This window comes from Poecilia formosa, unplaced genomic scaffold, assembly GCF_000485575.1.
Source record: "Poecilia formosa unplaced genomic scaffold, Poecilia_formosa-5.1.2 Scaffold65, whole genome shotgun sequence".
Classification (NCBI taxonomy): domain Eukaryota; kingdom Metazoa; phylum Chordata; class Actinopteri; order Cyprinodontiformes; family Poeciliidae; genus Poecilia; species Poecilia formosa.
The window spans coordinates 1,501,490-1,524,057 of record NW_006800004.1 but is presented as its reverse complement, the minus strand read 5'-3'; the positions used below and the strand labels follow the sequence as shown (position 1 = coordinate 1,524,057).

Sequence of the window (22,568 nt, the reverse complement as noted above, 5' to 3'; positions counted from 1 at the left end):
TATATATAAAAGTTGGGAATTACCTTCAAGACAAAACCCCGGAGTCCAAATGCACCTTAGAAATGTCTACACTGCGCATGTGTTCGTTGTCGTCGAAGCTTGCGGGTGCGAGCTACACTTGCTAGCTAGTTTTGTTCCTGGATCTTTACCATAAATAGCATAATTTAGGGTTTAAATATGTCAACAAGTGACTTTTACTTGAGGTATTATGTGGGACACAAGGGGAAGTTTGGACACGAGTTCCTGGAATTTGAATTCAGACCTGACGGTGAGTGTTGTTTGGCGGTAAAACTGGAAACGCATAGTTTCCTCCGGTGAAGCTAACATTGTTAGCAGCTTTGGTTTAAGGAGGCCGCAGAAAGCCGAGAGTGCAAGATTGATTCTGTAGATCAACATGTGACCACAAACCCTACTAATAAGCATTTAGGGTGTTGTACTGACTCTGCAAATTTAAAATGAAATCGGTAATGAACTATTTTGATTTTAGAGCGTATAAGCCATGTGGCGTTTAGTTTCGTGACTCCTCCTCATGTGTAGCTCATTCATTTTTATGTTATTTTAATGGAAATCTTTTCTTAAAGGTAAGCTGAGGTACGCAAACAACAGCAACTACAAGAATGACGTCATGATCAGGAAAGAGGTAATTTACGGTCAATTTCTGCTGATTATTTTTGACGTAAAACTTCCTCCAGCGTGAATAACGTCTCATATTGTCTGTGGTGTTGTTATGCCCCTTTGGGAACAAAAATTTATGACAGAATAATTATTGGCCATATATTTTATTGATGAAGTGATTTTGTTTTCCGTCCATGAAGTGATATGATTAGGTAGATATGAAATGTATATGAGATAAGGTGAGATCAGATTCATATTTGAATGATTTACACAATTACGATACATTACCCTGTTTCTCCTCTCCACCAACAAGGCATATGTACACAAAAGTGTGATGGAGGAGCTGAAACGCATCATTGATGACAGCGAAATCACCAAGGAAGATGATGCACTGTGGCCGCCTCCTGACAGGGTTGGAAGACAGGTTAGTAAGGATGTGATCCTCCCCACTTTGATCCACATCAGACCAAAAGTTTTTTATTTAATTTTTTTTTAAAATTATTAAATAAAATCTTATCTGAGTGAGATCTGACTTAGTCATGCAGGTTATAATGTGATCTTATATGCGCTTCTTCTTCTGCATCTGAATATGGATTGTAGCTTTTGAATGTTTATAGTTTTAGATGAAATATTTCACAAAATGTTGTTAAAATTTCATAGGTACAGCTTTGGGTGGTCAGATTCTTATTTATTTTTAATTTTGAATAGATCATATGAAAAGTTTGAAAATGTAATGTTTTTTTGCATTACTTGCTTCTTTTCATTCATACTCTTTGATAGTTGTTTAAAATTAAATAAGTAATTTAAGGTTAGCCTATTTTAATAGTTCCTTTATCATTTTTTTAATAAAACCGATCGGGTGTTTGAAAAATTGCATGTATTATATCTGGACGTGTCTTTAACCTGCAATTGTGTTTGTTTTCAGGAGTTGGAGATCGTCATTGGAGACGAGCACATTTCATTCACAACTTCCAAAATTGGCTCTTTGATTGATGTCAACCAGTCAAAGTGAGTTCCACTTGAAAACAGTGTGGTACTGTAAACATGTGTTACTGTACATGTCTTACTGTACACATGTGTTATGGTCAGAAGGGGCTGAACTTGAACTGTTCTGCTTCATTTCAGGGATCCTGAAGGACTCCGTGTGTTTTACTACCTGGTCCAGGATCTGAAATGTCTCGTCTTCAGTCTGATTGGCCTCCACTTCAAGATCAAGCCCATCTAGAATGTCCAGTTGGAAGATTTTAGTTACGTTAGCTGATGTTTTTGTTGAACGACCGCTTTTGTACATTTGCTTTTGGTGGAAGTTTTTATTTTGAATAAACAATGAAAATGGAAATGGTGTCCTTTTGATTTGTCAGATGCCAAAGATTTGCACTGAGCATCTGATTATCAGAAGTACTACCACTGGTGATTTGACTGGTTTAATTTATAGTAAATCATGGTTCCTACAAAATGTTTGAGAAATATTGAATTAAATTAGGACTGGAGTCTGGATAAAATGCTAAAGTTAGAACTAAAGCTAGTATTTTTTTTTCTAGTTTTATTCCTCAGTAAAATAAATGTACCAGGGTTTCACAAACTGAACATTTACTAGAAAGTAACTTGTAGGTTGGATTTTCTGTTTAATTTTATTGTATATTGATGTTTCTAATCTGTCAAGTGACTGCAGATGTGAATTGGCTTAAGTTATAATCTGGCACAGTGCTTCAAGTGGAGACATGTTTAGCTGTACACCGTCCTTTTTTAAATATAGTTTATATCTGCACTTTGTACAGAAAGACCAAATTTCAGTATTTACAAGACAAGAGGTGACAGATATCAAAAAGTAGCTGAAATATTTAAGTCCTGAGGGAAAAAGAGTAAAATTCACTAATTTCACTAAAGTTTTTAGAAACCATTTTCTAGTCATGCTGTCAAAGATTAATCTCTTATACTCAAATATCCAGAATTAAAAAATAAAAATCTTGAAATTTAAGTCCAGAAAATTGTGGAATTGTGAATTAATGAGATGGAATCCAAGATATTTAAATTTTATTCCAAAAGACAACCACAATAAAGCTGCATTATGAAACAAAGACAGTTAAATCATGTGAATTACAGTAAAGATTAGTTCTGTTTTCTGTTCACATTTCAGTAAGGCACAGCTTCTTCCAGAGGACATCTCTGCAGCTGCCTGTTGCTCTGTAGTTCCTTCCCAGCATGTCAGCAGTTTTAATTTTAATTCTTCATTTGCCTCCTAAAAATCCTGGTAATGCAAGTAAATTTTTCCTTGAATGTTAACGGATGGATTTAGCAACGCTAAAAGACAAAAAATTATTAGTGGTGATCAGGCACGCTGTCATCTTTCAACTCAAAGGTTTCCCTTCCACAACACTGAAGATGTCCTCCAAAGACTTGTGGACACACTGCAGAAACTCGTGGACGTTGCGAGCAGGATAGGCGGACACGTTGCAGCCGATCCAGTTGTCGTGGACACCATAACCGACACCGAACCCGTCGGGCACCACTGGAGCGAAGCCCCCGAGGCTGACGGCGGGGCTGGTGAGTGTGCTGGTGGACAGGATGTTGTGGTTTATGGCGCCGTAGGCTGGGTCCGTGTACAGGCTGGGCAGAGATTGACCCTTAGAGTTGGCAAGGTAACGCAGAGCAAACAGGTGGCGGTCAAACCCTTGACCTGCTCAGACAGAAGAAGAAAAAAAGTGACATTGCTGTGACTATAATTTAAGGTAGCCACATGGAATAAGCTGTTACACATTTAGATTAACGGTCTAACTAACTGTCAAGTGTAATAAAATCATAGTAAAATTTCAATGTTCCCATCTTGTTTTATTGAAAAACATTTAACAAAACCAATGAAACAATAAAAACTTGTTTTAGCTGCACATTAGGTTCTCAAATATAAATAAAATGTTTAGGTCACTGTCCAAGCTATTAAATTAAGTAAACAAGAAAAATCAGTTCCTTTAGTCCTTGATTTGTCACATTTTACATTTTTTTCTTCCTTCTCTCACAGTAGAGCTGTGTCTGTCGAAAAGAGACAGTTGTCTCTTTTCGACAGACCTTTGTGAGATAAATAAGATTGATTTCACAAGAAAGTATCAGCTGATTGCTAATCTCCCAAAATTATGAAAATCCAGGTCAATAACCGCATTACGACCCCTAATTTGAAAGCAGCGTATTGACAGCAGAACTTTATTAGAGGCAGTAGACTTGCATAGCGCTTTTCAGGACACTAAAAGACATGAAATCAGTCATTTCCAGGAAGACTAGGGTTTGGATATATGAAGGCCTAAAAGTGCTACAATACAGTAAAATTATTAATTAATAACATATACCCAATTAAATATGTGGTAAAATACATACCAAAAGCAAAGTTATTTATCTTACCTTGAAAGTGTTTATTTAGCTGCATTTTAATTTTGATAAACTTAGAAGGTGGGGTCAAACCCACTACAGTCAAGTTGATATATATATATATATATATATATATATATATATATATATATATGAATAGAAAAGTTTACACACCCATAGCTGCCTCCTTGGTGAGCTGGCCGTGGTATTTGGAGCATTCGTTGAGCATCGCCCGCAGCTCCTCCACACTGTGCTTGCAGGGCTCACGGACAAAGGCGTGTGAGCAGCGTCTGGTGTGGACGGTGGCCGGTCGGATGGTCTCTGTGCGGCCGTGCTTAAATGCTGCAGTGCTGCAGGACTCGTATGTGGCCACCGTCTGGCCATACTGCCTCAGGAAGGCCATCTGAAAAGACAGCTGGGCTATGGCGTCTGGACTCAGCTTGCTCTTCTTCAGCTGCTCCTTCCCGCCTTTCTTGAACTCGATGGCGGCAATGGTAAGCTTCGATACGGCCGAGTCAAAGTTCTCTTTGGCTTTCTTGATACCGCTCTCCAGCTCTCTGTCCAAGTGGAACTGCAATCTGCGGACAGCGGAGGCTGAGTCCACGGCCGCCGGGGCAGAGCCTGGGTGCACCAGCGGCTTCTCTGTCGTGTCTTTGAACACCTCGTTCTGAAAGCGGAGAACGGCTACTCCGTCGCCCCAAGAGTGCTCGAAGTTAATTGCTGCCTGACCGTCCTTGGCTATGATGATACTGAAGGACTTGTCATACCAGCGATTGCAGCCGTCGCCGTGCAGCATGTTGTGGGATATGTGAATGTGGTCCCGCATGCTCTCTTCATCCAGGCAGAGACAGAAAAGGGCGCTATCGACTAGCCCCAATGCTTCTGTGTTTCCAGTAGCTACCAGCTTCTCCCTTAGCCCCGCCCAGACATCTCTGTTCTCACTGGTCAGGATGCCCAGAGGCAAGGAGGGTGCTGGTGTTGAGTCAGACAAAATGTACTTCAAGTGGGAATGGATCTCTGCTGGCTTCACCAAATTCCCATCTCTGTCCACAACGTCAAATACATACATGTTGCCTTTTCGCATGACTAGCAGATGTCTGCCCTTGTCATCAGTGAGGAGCTCGTCCCGACCGCGTTTCGGAATGCGTGTTGAGTTGAAGAGGCGGAAGTACTGAGACATGTCTAGAGGGTAGGCGTTCACCATGTAGGCTCCGTACCAGGACAGGGAAGATGGAACCCAGCGGATGAAGTTTTTGAAGCTATCCGTGTCACTCTTGGCTGGGTTGAGGTGGAAAACCTCCGGCTCCAGTAGACCCGCTCGCAGCGTCTTCATAAAGCGCACGGCCGAGCACACCATGTTAGTTGACCGCACCAGCTGCTCGTTGTACTCCGTCTTTGGATCGGTGTTGAAGGACATGAAGGGGTTGAAGTTCAGCACCACAGAGTCACGAGCAGACAGATACATGTCGAACCAGGGACCTGGTGTTGAAACAGACTCATTAGATTCTGTCGTCATCTGTGAAGCCACTGAAGGGTAACGCGCCCACCTGAGATGTAGCTTGTGTGCTTATTGGCCTTGTCTTGAGCCACCAGTTCCTCATGGAGCTGTTTTCCCACTCCGTTCTGGAAATCTTGAGCAATTTTCTCCGTTGTTCTGAAGACAAAGGACGAAGATGGCGACATGTTCAGTTTCAAGCATCAAATTATAAAATACATTGATAATCTTATTGGTAACTTACGCGAACTGGCCATCATCCAGCAAAGGTTTCTGGGCAGCTAAATACCTCCTGATGGTGTCCTCCAGCTTGGGTACGGGGAGTCTACATAACAACAAAGCAAAAGTTAACTATGTCATCCAAAACATAAAACAGTCAGGCATAACCTTCTACCAAATAGTCTTGAAAGCTATGTACAGTTTCTGCAAGCAAATGCTATTCCCTGAAGTTGTCTATTCTCCCAGTTACAAAACAGAAGGGTTCTGGAAAGGTTTGAGGAGCACAACAATGAGTTTGAGGTACTGACTTGGTCTCCCAGCTCCCTAGATCTCAATCCCATTGAATCTCTGTGGATTGAGCTCAATAAAACTTTACCATGGAAGACTAGCCTTGACTAAAAGCATCTGCCATCAACATCTTGGTGCCGGATACCACAGCACCCTTTCAGGGGTCTGTGCAGACCATGCCTCAACAGGGTCATGGCTGATTTGGCAGAAAAAAGGGGATTGACAAACCTTAATGTGTGGATAATGCTATGCCTAATAGCAAAAGGTTAAGATTGGTTTGACCTTCTTGCATTTCAGATTCCACCACATTTCAAGCATTATGGCAAATGTTTTACATTTTGAAATGTGGTCTGCTTTCTGCATGAACATCGCTGGAGTTGTAGTCTTCAAGTTACCACGATGTTCTAAAACTTCTGCTGATGTGATCATAGATGTGGAAATGAGCTTTGCCCCATACCATCTCAGAGCCAGACCTTAGGATCAGACACTCAAGTTAGTTGAAAAGTGAAACATTTAATTCACCGTGTTTTCTATCAGTCATTTTGTATTCTTTACCGCCACCTTGTGGTCCCCGAGCAGAAATCAAGCGTACCCTTTTACCTAATTTCTTTCTTAACCTTCTTTCAGTCGAAAAACCTTATTAAAAATTCACTAAAAGGTTCAATGTAGTACCGACTAACATTAGAACAAGTCAATTACAGCCTCACTCTTTAACAAGGGTCTTCTTTTCATTGGTTTTCCTACCTAGGCAAACTCTTCTGGTAATGCATGGATGGAACGACGCTTTGGTGCAGATAGTCCACAGAAGAAGCAGTCCTGCTGCTGTAGCACCGAGCTGAGATCCTCGCTGCGGCTCTTCTTAAATGAAGCTGACTCCCGGGTTTCCTCAGGCAGGCAGCGCATTGTGCTGACAGCAAGGTGGCCATGACGTTAGCTAACAATCTAAATACAGGAACCGTTCACAGGGAGGTTTAGTGCTATGGCCAAAGGTAAAAATTCTACCGAGTCACCGCTGTCAGCAGGTAGATACCACAGTTAACTCCGGCGGCTAGTAGTAGCAAGCTGCCTTAGCTTAGCCTCTTTGGCTTCAGAAGAATAGAAGTTTGAAAATACGCGCTTCATAAATAACTTATTATAATCTCAAAACGATTAAATGACACGTTTTTCACAAACAACCAAATAAATAAACAGGAATTGAATTAACAGGAAGTCTAACCGGTACAACAAGTCACGTGACTTGTTCTGGTCGGGCACCTTTTCCGGGGTATCTGGAGGTCACTTTGAAAACAAACAAAACATATTGTTTAACAAATAATGCAATATATCGTAAAAGTATAAGGAACAGTGCAACCAGGGTAAGAAAAAAGAACACAGAAGCAGTCAAGGATATGGAGCAACTTTTGAAAACATAACAGAAGTAAATATAGGCATTGGCATTTATTATTATTATTAATTATTATTATTATTATTATTATTATTATTATTATTATTATTATTATTATTATTATGTATTTATTTATTGATTGATTTTTTTTTTTTTTAGAAAATACAGATTTAAGACATTTCAGTGAGGAGTGACAGTTTAATTTGGTTTAAAAAAGATCAAAACACATGGTAGAACTTTAAATAAGAAAATATTTACCACAACAGATATTTTACTATCATCAGCATAATTTATAGTGACAACCAATTTTTAATGTTTTTCCAGAATTAACTGGAGAAAGAACATGTAAAAAAGAGATGGTTAAGTGATTCTCCTCGACAGTCACAAAAGGCTCAACATGCTAGATCAAATTTAAATCTTTTCTGCAAAAATATCCACCACTAGGTGCATTTTATGATAGATTTTGAAGTGAATCTTTTTAACCTTTGGTGAAACTGTCCATTGGATGTAGGGAAGTAACAAATAAGTCTTCAGCCAATGTGTTCTGAATGAAGGCTTCAAAATCTAAAGCTTTAATACATCCTCATCATGGCAGATGGTTTGTACTTGCATAGCACTTTATCAAGTCCAGAGGACCCAAAGTGCTTCACACTACAGTCAGTCACCCATTTATACACATACTAGCTAGTAGTAGCTCTGGGGTAGTTTGACAGTAGCAAGGTTGCCATGCACCACCAGGCAAGGCCCTCTGACCACCAGCAGCAGGTAAGGGGGGTGGGGGGGGCGTGAAACGTCTCATCCAAGACATCATTAGAGGTGGGAGGATTGAACCAGCAACCCACTGACTGCAGGGTGAATTCCTACTTTCTGCCACCATCCCCATCATAATGTTTAATGAATTGAGATTTCCTTAAATTACAGTCACATAGAAATGTCTTAGTTCTTTTTGTGACACATGCAGCACTTTTTTCTGTCCTGTATCAGCCAGATTTGCTCTGAAATACAGTCATATTCAGTAAATTAGATTATATGACCCAATGAGGCTCGTTTGTCAGATGAAAAGTATCTCTTGAAAATGCCTGCTTAAAGGTGTTAAGCAAGAGTTAAATCTGAAATATCTTACTTCTGTTTTGATTGTCTTTGGTTATTTTTTATTCTATTTTTTTATCACAATGTGACTGTACTGACTCCATTCTTGACCAGAATTTTGTGGCAATTGTTCCCACACAATGCAGACTGATACACATGTTTCCCTACCAGGAATATGTGATAAAATCGGGCAAAAATTGTGTTGTTTATGTTCCCAGCTTTTAGGGACTCGTCTGTGTTGTCTGCATGCCACACTTTTCAGATTTTTATTTGTCAAAAATTCGAAAATCATGTAATATATTATTTCCGTTTTACATTAATGCACTGTGTTGGTCTGTTATTCCATAAAATCTCAGTAAAATGCACTGAGGTTGGTGGTGGTCCCACGCGTTCATTTCCAGCATGTTTTGTGCTCATCTAACCAGCAGGGAGCGCAATTTCCCTACTCATTCGCTGTGATGTTTGAGCTTTTTTGGGGGAAAATAAAACTGGATTTTACCAATAACAGATGAGCATCTTTTGGTCTTGATTCAAACGTAGAAATGAGTTAAAGGGCTTTGAGTTGTTGGCCTTGAAGCCATTCCCCCTCACCAAGCCCACTCTTCCTCCTTTCATCTCTGCTCTGCAAACACCGACTGAATGAGAACTCTCCTTGTGTCATTGTGAAAATTTCTACTTTTTCATTAATCATTCTTTGTGTATTCTCTCAATGCAAAGAGCATTTTTAAATAGATTTCAAATTAAAAAACTACTTTTGTGAAACATGTTGTCCTTAAAACTCTACCGTCTAAAACTTCCATTTTAGATCTAAGCTACAGTTGGACTCAGACAGACACGTGTTGCAGTATGAAAACAGTTGTCTGAAACAACCACACCCTTCTGATAAATGTGCATAGAAGGCTTTTCAAAATTTTAGTTCCAGAGAGAATCATGCCTGGTTAAGGATTTTATTTTGAAGGTCCTGAGGCTATAAATAGAAGGCATCAACCATCATAGTTTTGTTCTGGCAGTCCTGCTGAGTGTGATCAGACTCTGGGATACAACGCTTGGGGTCAAACAACCATAAACACACAAATCCAGACATTCCAAAGAGCACACACATCCGACTACATCAGTGGATGATCAAAGAACTTGATATTTTTAAAGTAACTCCATTAAATGCAGTTTAAATAGTAATTTAATTTTCAAACTGAAATCCTGACAATGTATCATAACCATGGTCACTATCAGTTTAACTTAGTGCATGATGAATGGTTTTTGATATATAATTTTTCCCCTAATTCGTGTCATTACATTGTTATGGTCCATAGGTGTTTTACAACTTAAAATAGCTTCAGTTATTTTCTATTTTGATCATGTCATTATTTATTTCCATATTTCTTGCTGTCTTAGTTTATCCTTTGTGTCAGTTCAGTTAGTCTCATTGTTTGTGTGTGGTTTTTTTTTTAAATTGTTTCATCAGATTAGTATTTGTTTCTGTTTACTGTTCAGGTTTCCTTCCCCCTTTCATTCCCTTTGTTTCTTTCCTCACCTCAGCCTATCATTCTGCTCCCCGTCACAGCTCTTAATTATTTCCTCATTTGCCCCTGCCTGCTACCTCCCCCAGCTGCACCCACTTACTAGAAGAATTGTCTTGTTAGAATTAGCTCTTCTGGTTCTTTTGTTATTTCCACTCCCTCCTCAGTATGCTCTCTCTAGTTACTTTGTCCTCCACTCAGTCCTTCATTTGAAAAATGCTTTTTGTATTTATTCATTTGGACATGAAAAATTAAACCTGTTTAAAAACAAATTAGGGGTGGGTGGGAATATTTTTTCCACTGTGTCTTCAGTGGATGTTACAACTACATATAGTCTTTTTGGTAACTTCTTTCTGTATTACATTACACCTCTCACTGCCTTTCTACTTCCAGGAAGAGCAGCAATCTACAGTCTGCCAAGAAAATGTAGATTCTTGGGAGAATCTACAGTTCTGCTGTCAGTCACTTTTGTGTCAGTCACTTTTGTGAGTGAATTTGACTAATAAAGAATTAGAAAGAAAGAGCTCTTTTCAACACTCTGCTTTTCGACCCACTTAGGAATCAACTCAGGATAATTGATTACATTTTCTACAAACTGAAGTGGTTTTGCATAAATATTGCAAACTATTGAAATGCAGTGATAAAAGATTCCACCACTAAACTACCAGAATCTTTTTTTTCTGCAGTCATTAAAGCATGAAACTTGGACCCTGAAAGTCAAAGACTTAAAGAAAATAAATTACGTGATACGATGCTTTTAAAGTTCTTTTGGTTTCAATTTGTATGCACTGAAGTGCTGAAGTATTTTCTGCAGTCTCTTCTGCTTTAAAAACATCTTTAGTGGAATGTATGGATTGTGGAAGTCAGCACACTTTTAATGCACAGTCATTCTTCTTAATAGATCTTCAGTCAACTTTAAGATGATGTTAAATCTACAGACGTTTTTAATTCTATAGCCAAACCCGGGGAACAAAGCAATCAGTTTGTGGCAGTGTAAAAATGTCAGTAATTTTACTCTGAATAGATCAGATATATGCTGTTTATCCTAAAGGATGCTTCAGTTAAAGCTGCCAAGGTTTTACCGTTTGTTTGTCTCTATCAGCTTTGCACATCTGACCAAATTCTTTTCTTGCAAAATAGCTCAGGTTCACTGGATGGAAAGTGACTACAGGCATCAGCCTTCAAGTCTAATAACAGATCCTCACTGGGATTTATGTTTGGTCATGGACTAGGCCATTCTAGCACATAAATATTTTTTGATGCAAATCATCCAATTGTACCTTTACAGTCATTGTCTTGGAAGAACAACAACCCCAGTTTTGAGCAATAATGATAATAATGAATAATAATAATAATAATAATAATAATAATAATAATAATAATAATAATAAACACATTAAATGCCCCCTAATAACTGGTAACTTTTGGCAGCAAAAGTTAGACTCAAGGGTTTGCATTAACTGCCAAGTCTTTTCTCGCAGTGGAGGTTTTTATTTATTTATTTTATTTTAGTTTTTTTTTCTCCTTTTAGCGTGAACAGCTTGATCAAAGTCATGTCACATGACTAGATTAAACTCCAGATTTTGAATAGATTGTTGTAAAACTTTCATTTAAAATCTTCAGAGCCAATCAGAAGGGGACCTGCTGTTGTGCTTTGGCTCATTGTCTTGTTAGATATTAATCCAAGAGCTCTTCAGCTTAATGTCATAAATTCATGGTCACTCTTTTTTGTCATTCTCTGTACAAGACCATAACTCATCATTTTTCAACCCCATACAATGGATTGTGTGTTACACTGTAAAAAAGAATACATCAATAATTTGGGTTATTTAGCCTGACAAAAAAGAAAAAAATGGGGATTCAATTTCCAAAGTCATTTGTTAAAAAAAAGACAGAAAAATCATACATAAGAAATAACAAAAAAAAATTAAATGTCACAATATGAAGAAAAAAATGGTATTCATAAAATGTGTGTTACAGTTCCAAACATTTATTTTCTTCCTTTCCATTCATTAACAAATGTGGTGAAAACGTGACTGAAAAACGATCTTCCAGTTTCTTCCTTCTCATGACAGGCTAAATAACAAATTATTACTGTTCGTTTTAGACTAACTTTACAAATGGCACCCCGTAATATTCTACTCCTTCTCTATGTTTGAGGGCAAACATAGAAAAGATAATGATATGATGAAACAACATATCATTATTATTGAAAAAAGAATTTTATGCCATGCGGCTGTTAAAATCATATTTTATGCTTTAAAGCTGCACAAATTTAAGCGCTGCTATCTGACATCGACAAATCGAGTCTGGGTACTCATGTCTATGACAAAAGACAGGAAGAAACCCGGAAGTGCTGCAGTTAGCTAACATCAGCAGGAGAAAGGAGAAAGTACAGCAGTAGATCTGCTTGTTTGTTTTAGCAGAAGCACTTTTTTCGTTCCGTACTCCTTACAGCAGAATGCCTGAAATTCACACTCCAAGGTAAGGCGAGTTAAATTCATACCGTTTTCATTTAGCATCGAACCATTTCACAGGGTCAACCATCACTGGTCCTGTTTATCCCGTTTAGCTTGGGACTGGGACGAATGTCAAGCAAAAGCCGATAGTCGGGTTTATCAGCTGGGCTTCCGTTGACAGCTGCTCATGTTAAGCAAAGACTATAATTGCTATAAACTGATGCTACACCGTTTAAATACCCCGCTGCTCCATAAACAAAGTGAAGATTAGAGCATTAATTAATCGTAGGAAATGTGACAATTTTAATCTAATAAAAGTTCTCCAGCTTGTAAGGTCAGTAACCTGCTGATGTCACCTGATATATTTGTTCAGTTCAAATAAGGCATGATGTTTAAATTCCTTCTACTTATAAAACAGACCAATTCTATAGCCTCAACCGAATTTTATTAGTTGCAAAAATCATATACATAAATCAAAAAATATTCAAATCACAAACTTTTCTCAAACTAGAAAATCCATGCTAGCAGGTGCTGAGCCTCCTCTCATGTTTGTGTGTTTTGCCATAAATGGCAGCTAAGTTAGACTTCCAGTCATCAGCCAGATCTCCTTCTGGTAAGTCATCACCAAGATTCAGGTGAAGAAGTGATGGAGTGTGTCACCTCAGGGTGTGTGGGGGCAATCACATGCAATGAACGAAGCCATCAAAGTTCTGTCACTGATCCTACAGTGACTCCAAAGATGAAAGAATCACGACGAACTAACGAAGATGTTACCTGTGTTCCTCTCTGTCCTTTGCGTCTCTTCCTTCTGCTCGTCGTCTTCATGGGAAGGATTCGAGCCGTTCGAACCAGTGCTGGTACCGGACTGGAGGGCTTCAAGGCCCACGCTGTGTTCCAGGAGATCAACAAGAAGCTGCAGGAGGTGACTGCATTACACACACACCAACCAATTAGTCTTACTTTAAACATGAACTCACAGAGAAGTTTTAACATGGTAGAACCTTGAGTGAAGATACAGCAGCTTCATGTTAAATAAAGCATGTCATTTGGATCTAAAACTGAAAAAAAAACAAAACAATTATTTCTACTGCTGGTAATGCACTAACAAAATCAACAACTGGATTTCACTAAGCAACAGGAAGGAGCATGCTGTAAAATAATTACTGCATGGGCAATTATCTTCCAGCTGGCAGCAAGTTATTTAACCCCAACTGATGCAATGAGAAATTCCTCACTTCTTAAAGGGGCAGTGTTATGTTTTTTTCCAGGCACATAGAACAATCGAGTAACTATGTTACTGTCGGTTATTATAAAAAATGCTGTATATATAACTATGACTTAAAAGAAATTTGACTTCGATATTAAATGCCTTGAAATAGGGCCTGTTTATTTCAGAAATGTCTGCTCTTTCTGAAACTCTGCCTTCAGGAAATCATCACAATATGGCTCCTCTGTTAACCCTCTAACAACGTTTTTGCCAGGATTTCACTGAGAAGTAGCTTGTGTAATAAGATAAGCGGGTGCACACCGGATGTTTGCTAATTGCTGCTGGCTAGTCTGAAGGAGCTGAGTGGGGGAGGGCTGCTTTGTGAGGTAGAAACTCTGAAGTTTGGAAACTGCAGCTCTGAGGAGGAGTTGCATCTTGAAGGCGGAGCTATGTCCACCCATCTGTTTTCTACAGCTAAATGGTTGCCGTGGAGATTAAAGGATTTCTCAAGGATACATGAAAGAATCAAGGCAACCCTCCAAGAATGTTTCTGATGGGGGAATAACATTATGACATGATGCAAAGCTTAAAAAGTGGATTTTACATAACACTGTCCATTTAAACAAACTTGGAAAGTTGGGCTGGGCGATAAAATGATAACGATGTCCAGTACTGATAGAAAATATGTCTAATCAAATGTTGTTAATTTCACTCAACTTAGATCCAGAACCTAAAAAAAATGTGCAACAGCTCAAGAAGAAATTATGGATAAAAGCTGAAAGGTTATGTAACCAGTTTGGCAGAATTCTGGATGTTTCAGATTAAAACTAATCAATTATTATTTGTCAAGTGATAAGAAATTCTAATATCATTTTTCAGTCATATGGCCCAGCCCTTATGGAAATTATGTTTAAGAAGTTTCAAATGATTGTCATAAAGCAGATAAAATATCTAAGGATAACACAGATATTCTAAGATGACAGTAAGATGACTTGCAGTACACAGCAAGGCGTCGCTTTGTCATTCTAAGCTTTAAACAGCTGAAAATAGCTCTGGACTTCTCTGGCAGTCCATTCTAACTGTAGGAACAGAATGACAGAACATCAGATCAGTTTTAAAACCTCAGCGTACGTTGATACTGGTAACCAACCCACGGCTTATGGGATGCTTCAGGTTTTTGCTGCGTAAATAAAAAAAAAAATCATCAGTTTATTCAGTTGTTTGTGCTCACGTGTGTGCCTGCTGCACCAGCTCCTGGTGGCACAGTGGGACCGCCTCGCCGCACACACATCACGTCAAGCTTATGCTGACTCAATCAGCAAATGGTTTCCTCATTGACTCTGCTGTCCTGAAGCACTTACCTCTGCCTGACCTCGGGGAAGGCAGGTTGATCTCCAGCTCTGTGGCAGGACCGGCTGTGAAAATTTGTCATAAATGACAGAAACATGAAGATAGAAGTGTCACTGTGTCAGTAAAAAAAAAAAAAGTCAGAACGGGTAGGTTGGGCTTTTTAAGGCTGGAAAAGAAATCTGCAGTTGGCGCCTCCCCACTGAAAACACTAAGAAAGACTAAATGACAACGGCTGACAGGGTGTAATTTTTGTCATAAATGACAGAAACATGAAGATAGAAGTGTCACTGTGTCAGTAAAAAAAAAAAAAGTCAGAACGGGTAGGTTGGGCTTTTTAAGGCTGGAAAAGAAATCTGCAGTTGGCGCCTCCCCACTGAAAACACAAAGAAAGACTAAATGACAACGGCTGACAGGGTGTAATTTTTGTCAGAGAACGGAGTCATTATGGACTTCTACATGTGTTCAGTACCTGATCCATATTCAGCATATGAACCATTGTTTAAATGAATTCTTGAAAGTCCATAAGAAAGCAGAGATTGGAGTAAAAGCTGTTTTTCACCAATTATTAATTCCTTTTGTTGACATCTGTAGCTCTGTTTGTAACTTTCTAAAGCTGTAATCGGAAACTTTTGATCAGCTGATCAGCATTACATCTTGTTTTCAGAGACTTGATCTCTCTTTGTGTCTTCCTGGTGTTTTTTCTGTCTGTACTGCAGCTCACCTTGAAGCCTGGTTACTTAGAGAAGAGAAATGTCAGGCATTGTTCGTCGCTCTTAAGGTTTTGAATGCATTGAAGCAACTCAGAGTTTATCTTACTTGTCAAGTAAATTAAGTTTAACCATTCATGTGGTTCTCAAGTTAATACTAAAGCAAAGAGAACATCAGGAGTTTAGCATTTACATCAGACACTTGCAGGATCCCTGGTTCAGGAACATTCTGGGAAAATAAACTCGGAGTGAATTTCAGAGTCAGATGGAGATCGCCATGGAGACTCCCTCCACTTCCCTTTCCAGCTTCTTTAAAATTGTTGAACAAAAAACAAACCGTCATCCTCCAACTACTTCCTGTCATTGTCTTCATCGTTTGCGACAGTAGCAACATGCTGATCATGTGACTTGTGATGCCAAAAATGTTTCCATTGCCATTTTTGCAAAGTATATCTATTTTGATCAGACCAAAAACCACCTCATCCTTATAGAAAAGCTTTTTTCCTTTTAGCAATTTTATTTTTGTAATTTCAATTTGCGCAACTCTGTTCAATGAAAACGCAGCTACATTTTCAGCTGAAAATGTAACAAATGTTGCAATTTTGAATGGAACAGAGTCAACCAGACTATCAGGTGTGAAAACGGCTAAACTGTCCCGTTCCTCCGACAGATCGAAGGGGCAGAGACAACTTTGTGCGTGTGTCTGGTTCTCTGAGTGTTCACCGTTTCTGCGGTTTCCAGGAAGGGGAGCAGTTTGTGAAGAAAATCGGAGGAGTTTTCGCCTTCAAAGTGAAAGACGGCCCAAATGGACAGGAAGCCACTTGGATCGTGGATGTGAAGAACGGCAGTGGCTGCGTTCACAACGACGCAGGTGGGAAAACTTGCAGGCTCCCTTTAGTCACAGATTCAGGTCGAAGTTGAAGGTCTGCTTACGTATCTGCTTTATCTCCATAGACTACCTTTGACTCAGCAAGTATGTCTGATCTTTAACTTCTTTATCTCTGCTCTGCAGACAAGAAAGCAGATTGCACCATCGCCATGTCCGACACGGACTTGTTGGCCTTGATGACCGGGAAAATGAACCCACAGACGGTGAGTATACAAACCATATCGTATCCTATAAGACATCTCACCAGAGGAGAAGCCTGTTGTTTTTTTTATTTTTATTTTCTTTTTTTTCCCTACTGAGAGATGGAAATGTGGGAAGCGTAGAGAAAGACAGCAGGCACTTGAAGATTGCAAGCATTCCAGCTCATTAAATCGCATCATTGTTATGAAATATGTTTAGCTGCTTCTGGAACTGATGAAAGTAGTGGCGGCAAGGATCATCTTAGAATTACTGTGAACATTCTAAAAGTGTGTTTGAAAAAAAGAAACAACAAACAAAAAAAAAGAAACCAGCAGCCTTTTTTCAATCTGACCGCCCATACCCTCATCCTGCGACGAGATGATGACCTCCAGGACGCAGCCTGTGTAAACACGACTTTTATCAGTGTCAAACAGCGAGTGCTGTTCACCGAGGAGGAAAGCTGCCGGAGCAGAACCAAGTAACCTTCAGTCGCAGACTTACTTAAAAAAAAAAGAAAAAAGTCTTTCAATGGGAATAATCCAAGTTGGAGTGCGTTCAGAGTGAACACAGCAGATAAAAAGTGCTCTGTTAGTTTAAGAAGTAACCTCAGGTAACCTCATCTTCTAATGGATCATGCAACCAAAACCAAACATTGAATTATTTAAGAACCTCTGCGTCCATAACAGCTTTGTCTCATTTGACCGGTTGTCCAAAAAAATCCACTGTCATGAAACAACAGAGTTTCTCCAGTTTCCTTCTTTACTGTTTGCCTTCCCAGATGATGCTAATAAAGCCTGTTCCTGCTTAATAGGAATGATTTTATTTCATAAGTTTTAAAAGGGCAGTATTATGTAAAATCAACTTTTTTGTGCTTTTTGTCATGCTATAATGTTAATCCCTCATCAAAAATATACCTGAGTGTTGCTTTGATTCTTTCATATGTTTGAGAAATCCTTTAATCTCCATGGCAACCATTCAGTTGCGCAAAAGTCCTGGGTGGACCTAGCTCCGCCTTCGAGGTGCAGATCCTCCCCCTCACAGAGCAGCCCTCCCCTAGAGCTCCCTTCAGACTAGCCAGCAACAATTAGCAAACACCTGGTGGAACTTTATATCTGCTGAACTTATTATAGGAGCTACTTAGTGAAACACCATTGATAGAGGAGCCATGTTGTGATGACTTCATTAAGGCAAAGCTTCAAAAAGAGTTTCTTAAAGAGACAGAGGCCCAATTTCAAGGCATTAAAAGAAATTTGATTTTATAATTTAAGTCATGTTTGATATAACAACTGAAGGTAACATAGTTACTTGATTAAGCTATACAATTGGACTGTGTGCATGGAAAAAACCTAATACTGGCCCTTTAAAGACTTTTTAAAGAAAACTCTTGAGGTTTGTGCAAAGTGTCAGGTTTGTTTTGTAAGACTTGCTCAGATCACTGTGACATGTTGGAATCCTGACTGATAGGGGGCCGGTCTGGTCTTATCAGTGCTTGGAGGTTATCACAGTTTTTGGTCGACTCACTTTCTGAGGATTAGCTGCAGGTTCTTAATGAGGTTAAGACTTTCACACAGAAGATGCCAACTTCATATATAGAAGACTTTGTGGTACTTATTCCAATAAAAATAAAAGTCACTAAGGAAATTATTTTATTTCATAATCTGTTGGGGTGCATGTCTGCTGCTGCATACAGTCATTCAAATTTCAGTAAAAAAAACTAACAAAAAAAAACAACACGTTATGGATCCCAAAGGAAAATTGAACGTCGTAACTCATATTGATTCAAAATTCTTCAAACAGTTGATGTATATAGTGATGGTTTTTAGCAGGAAAGCTCTCCTATGCCAGTCTGTATTGCAGCGAATCTGAAGAAGCCTCTGACTGAAGACACTCGGGTTTTTCTAAGACGGTCTCATGAAGAGGATGTTCAGGATTGTCCATAATTGTCTTGATTTTTTTATGCATCATTCATGTCAAACTCAATCAAAGAGGCTGCTTCACTAACAGCACCAATTATTATAAACAATAAACAGAACAATAAACAGTAATTTAATACAGTCATTTTTTTCCAGTGATGTGTATTGTCTGACTGTCAATACATATCACTGACAGTGAAAACAACTGGTCAAATGGGGAAATAAAGTCAGCTTTTGGAGCTTTTGGAAATTGTAGCATCAATTTGTGTTTGAAATTATAAAAAATAATTCCTCAGTAATAACAAATGATTAGTTAATTACTCATTGATTTCCTGTAACAGTGTCTTCACAGGTTCTAAAGTTCTTCCACTGACTCCTGCAGCTCAGAGAATAGACTTTAATGTTAGTTTATGAACTACTGAACGGTTCAGCACCACAACACATTAAAGATCTGCTGTGGTTGGATCAACCTGCCAGACCTCTCAGGTTCTGGTTCTGCAAATGGAGAAGCAGCATTCTATTTTTATGCTCCTCTAATCATTATTGTTGTTTTTATTTTCCTTTATTACATCACTGCATTTACTTGTGTTTTTTAGTCTGTTTTCAGCATTTAAAGCAATTTATATTGCAACTTGTTCAGCTTTACTGTGCTGGTTTCTGGTTTTAATTAATAGCCCAGCTAAACTGACCAGTGTGTTGAAGCAGGGAGCTGTGGGCAGGCAGGGCGAGCAGGACGGGGTCTGGTTTGAAAAGCCAAAATGAAATGTCAAACATTTGAAAAAGGTATTTGTTCCAAACTTAGTTTATTGATGCAATACTGGGAAATCCTTACATTTTCATTATTTATTGATATTTCTTTTGCTGCATTCATCTTTTCGGCTGCAAGAATCTGTAACTCCAATTTATTGTGTGCAATAGCAGTAACTCACAAAACCAGGTTGAGCTGGAAAAATGGCTCAATCAAACCATGTAGCCTCTGATTTGTAGAAGGTAGTTATTATTCAATACAAACTAGGCACGAAAGAACGTTTTAGATTTTTCTCATTACAACCAACCTTTTTTTTTTTTGGATTCAGAGAGCGGAGCCTGCATTTCAGTCGATGGCTCTATTCTGTTTTTCCAGATTAAGTTAGTCTTCCCAACATTCACTGCTCCGCTCTGAACGCGCCTGCCGTGCCGTTTCCTGTCGTGTCATAAGCTTTTGTTGCCGTTGCCCCACTTTCTCCCCGGCTGAGTTAATCTCTCACGGTAACTCTTAAAACTGCCGCTGCGTAGTTCACTCTAACACCAATACCAAGCTGTTCTGAAGCTGATTTATTTATTTCATTTCATTTTTTTATTTTTTTTTTACCCATCCTCACTTCCCTCTCCCCATCCAATTCCCAGGCATTTTTCCAGGGCAAGCTGAAGATCACGGGGAACATGGGCCTGGCCATGAAGCTCCAAAACCTGCAGCTGCAGCCGGGCAAAGCCAAGCTGTAAGAGACGCTGCATCAAGCCCTCACTAAAACGCTCGACTGTGAAGAGTTGAAGATGTGGATGAAAGGTGGAGGTCTGGAAGGAGAAACCATTGTGGACAGACTGAACCACTTTTCCTCTTGGGTGATCTCACTGACCGAGCTGGGGATGGTGGTTGGGGGGGGGGATTAGTCAGAGGCCCGCCTGTCTAACTGGGGAATAGGATAGATGGACAAATAATTAATTTCCTAATTGAGTTCCTGTCTGCACTCTCCGTCTTTTTAGCGCCGGTCTGGAGTTCAGACAGTCACTCTCTACTTTGGTACTAATTGCGCTTCTGTCCAGACTTTTTAACCTTCACCGATAATGACACCTAACTTTGAGTGCACTGTAACTTCAGGTGTTTTTGAGAAGAACTGATCAATGATATGTTGCACAATCATGAATGCAGCTGTTAAGTGCCTCCCTCAGTATCTCAAATCAATGTTTGTAGTTGGCCACCAACGCAGAGCGGGTTTGGACTGTGGCTACCCAACGTTTTCTCTCCCTGCCTCGTCATTTTCTGGAGTACTGTCTGTACGGTCTGGATCTTTGTCGGATTTCTTAGAAATAAACTTGTCTTTGCGGAACAGTTTTGACTTTTTTGCCTCCATTTGCTGGACTTAATTTGCACCCTTTGCTGCCTGGTGACCTCATGTTTTTCATGCACACAGCAGCTCCCGTGAGAGTCCACAGAACAAGGCTTTATTTTCACTTGCATTTTTTCCAACACTACAGCGACCTGATTCTGCACACTGACACGCTGTACATGGAGGAGCACGGCTCACACACAAATCTTTTAACTAGCTCTGACCCAGATTCCTCTGCAGCTTTGGCTTGGAGTTTTCTGGCTCTTACTCTGTCACAATGGATATATATATATATATATATGTATGCAACCCAGTAGGACCATTTTTCTTTTTTTATGTACGTAATATGCAAGTGCATTAAAAGCCAAAGTATTTACAATATGTGAAAAATAAAAATCAACTGAAATGTGCAAATACCAGCAGAAATGTTTAGAATGAGTGAAACTGCACAGAGATGTAAATACACAGTTTGCTGTGAGCAATTCTACAGTCTGATAGCTGCTGGGAGGAAAGATCTACCATAACGCTCCTTTACGCATTTATGATGTAGCTATCTGTATGATGTTATGTGAAAATGGCACAGAATCACTGGGGAGTGCCTTATTCAGTCATAACAAAGACATTGATTTCCTGTGACAGAGGGTGACCCAGTACTTCCAGCATGTACTTTCTAGATTGGCTGGGTTGTGTTGACTCAAGTAGTAATATGCAGCAATTTTAACATGGTAAAGTTCTTAAAAGCTTTTCAGCATGTGGTAGTTTAACACATTTAGCTCTTCCAAACACACACATTCTTGTCATTAAGGCCAGATAGTTTAATATTTGTCTGTCCTGAGCATAAGACTTCTCCAGTTGGTCATTTAACTTGTCCACACGTTGGACAGAATTTCTTTCTTGGATAGAGACAGTTGGAAAAACGACAACTGATCTCTTCAGTTCACACTGAGTTAGCAAATAACTGTCAACACAAATATGGCTGAAGTTTATTGTTGAATGATGTTGCAGAGTCAGGCCAAGAACAGCTTGCCTAAATGCTGCTTCAGAAGAAAAACACCAAAATCTCCTTTGGGTGTCCTCTCGCTTTTTAAACACTTGTGACCCAGGTCAAAGGCAGCTTCTGACATTTGGGCCACATCTGTCCGGTGCAACATTTGCCAGTAATAAAAACAAAGCCATGTGAGGAAAAGGTGACCCAGATAAGATGTAAAACTTTTCCTCTACTTTTGTAAACAGTTTTGTGAAGGAAAAACCGATGCAACACTTTGTATCTAAGGATTTTCTGGCATCAAGAGCAGCATGAGGCAATATGGACTTCATCCTTATTTTTCAGTTTGAAATTTTTTAAACTGAACTATGCACCTTATATTAAACAATAAAATGTAACTGAAATATTAGTTTTTCCCCCAGTAATTTAATTAAAAAATGAAAGTCATTTTTAAACAGGTTTGTTCTGGTGTAAACAATTACAATTGTCTAACAGATACTAAGAGGCTACGCAACAAACAGTTATTGCTAAACAGGTTGGCTGTTTACAGATTGTTGTAACCAAGCATTTTGATAAAAAAAAAAGTTGAGTGGAAGGAAAATGTCTGGTAGAAAAAAATAACCTCAACTTATGGATTGTAAAGCAAATCGCACTAAAGATTTTCAGGGCTACAACATTCTTTGTGTGAACAAGAAGGATTTATTACAACACCTCAGCCTAGGAGAAAAAGGAAAAGTATCAATAGACGCTTTAGTTACCAAACTGACCCAACACAAACCCCACAGAGAATCTATATTTGTATCTTAATATTTGGTTTAATTTTTTTG

The 22,568-nt window shown here is 39.1% G+C and overlaps 3 protein-coding genes across 3 annotated transcripts; 2 read left to right on the top strand and 1 right to left on the bottom strand.

Moving 5' to 3' along the window:
* Positions 1–53: 53 nt before the first annotated feature.
* magoh (mago homolog, exon junction complex subunit) lies at positions 54–1,954 on the top strand. The gene is made up of 5 exons (XM_007554665.2): positions 54–268; positions 582–640; positions 929–1,039; positions 1,541–1,623; positions 1,741–1,954. The coding sequence occupies exons 1-5, from the start codon at positions 178–180 to the stop codon at positions 1,838–1,840; spliced, it is 444 nt and encodes a 147-aa protein (XP_007554727.1). The 5' UTR covers positions 54–177; the 3' UTR covers positions 1,841–1,954.
* Positions 1,955–2,632: 678 nt separating this feature from the next.
* On the bottom strand, positions 2,633–7,227 carry cpt2 (carnitine palmitoyltransferase 2). Its single transcript, XM_007554663.1, has 5 exons — positions 6,719–7,227; positions 5,712–5,792; positions 5,520–5,626; positions 4,147–5,451; positions 2,633–3,292 (listed from the first exon to the last, which is right to left on the bottom strand). Exons 1-5 carry the CDS (start codon positions 6,898–6,900, stop codon positions 2,964–2,966), a joined length of 2,004 nt encoding a protein of 667 aa, XP_007554725.1. The 5' UTR covers positions 6,901–7,227; the 3' UTR covers positions 2,633–2,963.
* Positions 7,228–12,286: 5,059 nt separating this feature from the next.
* scp2b (sterol carrier protein 2b) lies at positions 12,287–20,758 on the top strand. The gene is made up of 5 exons (XM_007554662.2): positions 12,287–12,448; positions 13,255–13,345; positions 16,429–16,558; positions 16,700–16,779; positions 20,056–20,758. Exons 1-5 carry the CDS (start codon positions 12,426–12,428, stop codon positions 20,149–20,151), a joined length of 420 nt encoding a protein of 139 aa, XP_007554724.1. The 5' UTR covers positions 12,287–12,425; the 3' UTR covers positions 20,152–20,758.
* Positions 20,759–22,568: the final 1,810 nt, after the last annotated feature.

Coding starts and splice junctions, on each gene's coding strand:
- magoh (XM_007554665.2), top strand. CDS start 178: ATGTCAACAAGTGACTTTTACTTGAGGTATTATGTGGGACACAAGGGG. Junction 641..928: donor ACGTCATGATCAGGAAAGAG/GTAATTTACGGT, acceptor TCCACCAACAAG/GCATATGTACACAAAAGTGT. Junction 1,624..1,740: donor ATTGATGTCAACCAGTCAAA/GTGAGTTCCACT, acceptor GCTTCATTTCAG/GGATCCTGAAGGACTCCGTG.
- cpt2 (XM_007554663.1), bottom strand. CDS start 6,900: ATGGCCACCTTGCTGTCAGCACAATGCGCTGCCTGCCTGAGGAAACCC. Junction 5,793..6,718: donor TACCAGAAGAGTTTGCCTAG/GTAGGAAAACCA, acceptor GTTGTTATGTAG/ACTCCCCGTACCCAAGCTGG. Junction 3,293..4,146: donor CACCAAGGAGGCAGCTATGG/GTGTGTAAACTT, acceptor CTGTCTGAGCAG/GTCAAGGGTTTGACCGCCAC.
- scp2b (XM_007554662.2), top strand. CDS start 12,426: ATGCCTGAAATTCACACTCCAAG. Junction 13,346..16,428: donor TCAACAAGAAGCTGCAGGAG/GTGACTGCATTA, acceptor TGCGGTTTCCAG/GAAGGGGAGCAGTTTGTGAA. Junction 16,559..16,699: donor CTGCGTTCACAACGACGCAG/GTGGGAAAACTT, acceptor TCTGCTCTGCAG/ACAAGAAAGCAGATTGCACC.